Source organism: Amphibalanus amphitrite, unplaced genomic scaffold (genome assembly GCF_019059575.1).
Source record: "Amphibalanus amphitrite isolate SeventyFive unplaced genomic scaffold, NRLGWU_Aamphi_draft 000037F_arrow, whole genome shotgun sequence".
NCBI lineage: Eukaryota > Metazoa > Arthropoda > Thecostraca > Balanomorpha > Balanidae > Amphibalanus > Amphibalanus amphitrite.
Genome location: NW_024881533.1, coordinates 882,788 through 887,024, shown reverse-complemented (window position 1 = coordinate 887,024; position 4,237 = coordinate 882,788). Strand labels below are relative to the sequence as shown.

Here is a 4,237-nt window from a genome sequence, read left to right as displayed (position 1 = left end):
GTATACTTTTTGAGATATTGCGACTTTTATATTTCTTCGTGACGTCATTTGGATCGGATCTGTGACGTAATGAAGGATGTACTTCATGTCAATGTGGGGGGAAATTTGGCAGCAAATATATTTACTAACTAATATTTACTTACTAATATAATATATTTATAAATATACGCCGATTTCAACTTATTCGTAAAACAGGTCGAACGCGTGAAACGGCTGATGACGTCATCAAATGGTCGTTAATAGTTGAAAGATAGGGCCTTAGCTAAGGCCCACTTTTCAAATGAAGGGAACGAATTTCTTTAACACCACGAAACTGAGGATATTGCGACAGGGCGCGGGTTAAGAATGTTTCAAGGATTCAAGTCAGTCATTGCACAGCTCAATTATTTTTATGTATCAGATTTTGAAACATCGAGTCTGTGGGCTGTCATATGACTTCCAGGGGCTAGGTCCAATTATGTTTAATGCCGTTTTACTGCAGATGTCAAATTTATCGTGAAAAAGTGCTGACGTTTCCGCTCATATCTCAAAGCGTTCGGCAGCTACAAATATTCGCCAGAGGGCGCGGAATGTCCCCCGGAACCGCGCGCGATATTTCCTTCGGACTTACGTAAGATGAAGCAAATGCAGTGCTTAGTAAAGCCAATATACATATATTTTCGAGAAATTGTTTTTTTTTTAGCTCAAACCCCTTGTTTCCAAAAAACATAAAACAATTACAAACAAGGGCCGTTTTCCCGAACAGCTCAGAGCTCACAGACGGCACAGACGGGTATATCAGAGGCGGCGCGCGCGCGGCCCGGGCCGCTGCGGACGCGGTCAGAGCTCACAGACGGCACAGACGGGTATATCAGAGGCGGCGCGCGCGCGGCCCGGGCCGCTGCGGACGCGGTGCTCAGACGCAGCGCGGACGGCCGCCGTAGCCGATGATACACTTCTTGCCGTAGGGGCACGGGTGGTTGGCGCACGGGTCGATGGTCACGCACTGCGCCTGGTTGCCGACCAGGCGACACTGCTGGTTGGGCCCACATGGGTACTGGCAGACGGGCAGGCAGCGGCGGCTGCAGCCGAACTGGCAGCACTGCTGGCCGTACGAGCAGTCCTTGTCGCTGTAGCACAGGACGTCGCAGGTGGTGGCGCCGTCGGGCACCGGACAGACGCCGTTGTACTGCTGCGGAGGCGGCGGCGGGATGCCAGAGCCGGCTGAAAGGTTCACGCCAGTTGTTAGACGTGGATTCATAATGATAGAACGCGGACGAACAAGACGATCTCAAAAAGTGCTACTGTCTCAGTGATATTTCAAAATGAAGAAAGTGTTGAAGTAGAACTTCTCCAAATTCCCAGTTTTTTTATTTTGTTGCTAAATTCGATAACTTCCTGATATTCGCTGGTCACAATGTTGTTAACTATTGTTGTAGAAGGCTGCTACGGAATCTTTGATTTGATACCGGGACAAACTGGGGTGTGGGGTGTGACCTGTTCGATGATAATGTTAAAACCCGCGCCCAGTAGGGGGGGGGCGTTTCGGCCCCCCCTGTCCTTTTCCGTCGATATCTCCTAAGCGGCTGGAGATATCGCCACTAAACTTTCAGGACCCCTCCGAGCATCAATTTTACACATTGTGACCAAAAATTTTCCAGAGGCTATGATAGGTTGCCCACAAATGACGTCAGAATGACGTCATGTTCTGCCATTTTCGACCGAAAAAAGACCTTCGCGAGAAGAGCTGTCAGACCTACAGCTTTGAAGATAAAGAAAAATGATCGAGACATAAAAGGTGTAAAATAGACAGGGCTACAAAACTGCTATCTCGGATTTTGGATTTTTTTTAGTTTAGACCCCGAAAAATAAAAAATGCGATTTTTTTATATATTAGCCAAAAAATCCAAAAAAATTTGAGTTTCGAAAAAAACCGGAATACATGTGATAGTACCTACCGTTTTCTATCTACATACCAAATTTTAGATCGATATTTCGTTTTTTAGCCAAGTTATAGCAAAAAACTGTTCAAAAATGATGACGTCAAATTTTCAAACTCAATTTTTGGCAATTCAAGAGAGACCACGTAAGGCAAAACAAAGACCACCATTGGACTCCCCGTGGCGAGGTGCATCGAATGGATACCCATTTTATGCAAAAATATCAACTTTGAAATTTGACCTAATTTGACCTGACCTTGACCTGACCTTCACCAAAACATGACCTAAGCTGACCCCAAAGGCTGCCTGACCCACATAATCGCATTTGTCATGTAAAATGGACCATAAAACATGTATCACACGACACTTTCATATTGTGACCCCCAGTGACCTGACCTCTGTGACCTGACCTGGTGACAGTGACCTCAGATAGCGAAGTATGTGTTTGACGAACAATGTACCATCGATGGTTTTCAATAACTTACCAATTTACTCGATTTCACAACACATTTCTTGAAATGCCTGTGAACGGTAAAAATCTTACCTTTGACCTGACCTGTGACGTCATCGGTTTGACCTAGGTCAATGAAATTTAGTCACAAGGTAGTTCCCCGGTGGGGCTATCGAACGCCGTTTGAATTTTGAAAATCGGCCGGTAAATTTCCGAGATCTTAGGGGGGGCCGAAACGGCCCCCCACCACCCCTACGGGTGGTAGGGTCCGCCGGAAGCCCTACGGGGCGCGGGTTAAACGGTACGATCGCCGACGAGGATGTGTAATAATTACAGCTAACTTCAGCGCCCAGCGGTATAAGGCAGATTCCGGGGGTAATCCGCGTAAGGCCGTTATTTGCAATATGCACGCTACAACATTGGTGTGCACCATGTGCAATGTAGTGTGTAGGCACTGGTTTACCACCAGTGACGGTATATCGTTTTGTGCTGCAGAGCTAATTTCGGTCACTTTACTCGAATACCGCTGTGCACTAAATGTATGATATGCTTAGTGCTACGTCCTCGATTCATCCACAGCTCCGTGTGCAATTTTCAAAAATGTTATTTTTAGCTTAATTCTCACCCTACGCCCCTGATTGAGCTACATGGAAATTCGTGGAAAAGCGAGCGTGCTGCCTGTGACGAGAGGAAGCCGATGATAGCCAGTTTTATGGCCTCCTAGATCATTGGTTGACCTCCCAGGTTAGGTTAATGACCAAAAAGTCGGGAAAACGGAGGCCTGCTAGAATTTTGTAAAGTGAGGTTGTTATAAGGGTTTTGGGGGTCCTGCTTACCAATTCATGCTAGTTTTGATCAAAGGTGATGTATTGATGCATTTGGGATAGGTCTAGTCAGGTCAGGTCAGGTCAGGTCAATCGGTAGCCTGTGTCAACTATCACTGACAGCTTTGTAACATGTTGCATAGACACCAAACTTATTTCTCGAAAGTTAAAATGGGTGTTGAATTCAAAATCAGCATAAAAAACTACCAAAGGCACATGCCTAAAACTCGAAGAAGTGAATCAAGGATATGCCATCTAAGGTCTATGACATTGACCTGACCTTCACATGACCTTGACACCCACCGTAATGCATTGAACAGGCATCATCTCACATGTTGGAACGTTTACATCACAAAAAGGCTGAGTAGTCGTAGTGCAAGGATAATGTGCGCTGATGTACGTAAGTACATAGGTACGCCGAATCTTGACTCCGGCCTGACATGGTATCGATAAACGGGTCATAGGTCAAAAGCCATTTTGGCCAGGGTCATGGAATTTTTAGGGTAGGTGTAGCATGAATTAAGTCGTGGGTTTTGAAAGGTTCGTCGTGATCGGTCACCTTTTTGCGAGTTATTTGCAAAAACGAGGCCCCATAAGTGGAAGAGTGGAAGCCTTTATCTTTGTAGGTTGAAGAATTTAAACAATTTTAAATTCTAAGTTTTTTTAATTGGCGAAGAGGAGCGGAGTCGAGTAGCGTACTTACCGGCGAGTGCCGCCATGGCCACCACCACCACCATCGCTGCGCGGACACCGGCCATAGCTGACTGTGGAGAGCTGTACGGTTTGGGAGTGTAAGGGTCGACGGCTCGGGGTTCGAGTGCAGGGAACTCGGCGGCCCGGCCTTATATATTCGGTCCGGCCGCCAGTCTCATAACGGATCGCGTCCGTCTTATCCACCAGTGCAGTGGTCACGCTGCCCGTCCAGATTACGGCGAGAGCACGCTCACATGGCGACTGAAGTTGAAATCGCAGGCCGATACTAATTGCATTATACGTGTGGGTAATCTGCCAGACAGTCTAAAAAAGGTACCAGACTATTTCGA

At 46.6% G+C, this 4,237-nt stretch overlaps 1 protein-coding gene across 1 annotated transcript; it reads right to left on the bottom strand.

The window, feature by feature from the left end:
• Nucleotides 1-640: 640 nt before the first annotated feature.
• On the bottom strand, nucleotides 641-4,009 carry LOC122372695 (WAP four-disulfide core domain protein 18-like). Its single transcript, XM_043350212.1, has 2 exons — nucleotides 3,898-4,009; nucleotides 641-1,203 (listed from the first exon to the last, which is right to left on the bottom strand). The coding sequence occupies exons 1-2, from the start codon at nucleotides 3,950-3,952 to the stop codon at nucleotides 896-898; spliced, it is 363 nt and encodes a 120-aa protein (XP_043206147.1). The 5' UTR covers nucleotides 3,953-4,009; the 3' UTR covers nucleotides 641-895.
• Nucleotides 4,010-4,237: the final 228 nt, after the last annotated feature.

Bases quoted from the DNA above. Each gene is read 5' to 3' on its own strand.
- LOC122372695 (XM_043350212.1), bottom strand. From the start codon at position 3,952: ATGGCCGGTGTCCGCGCAGCGATGGTGGTGGTGGTGGCCATGGCGGCA. The intron at 1,204-3,897 runs GTAAGTACGCTA...TGAACCTTTCAG, and splicing joins GGCCATGGCGGCACTCGCCG to CCGGCTCTGGCATCCCGCCG.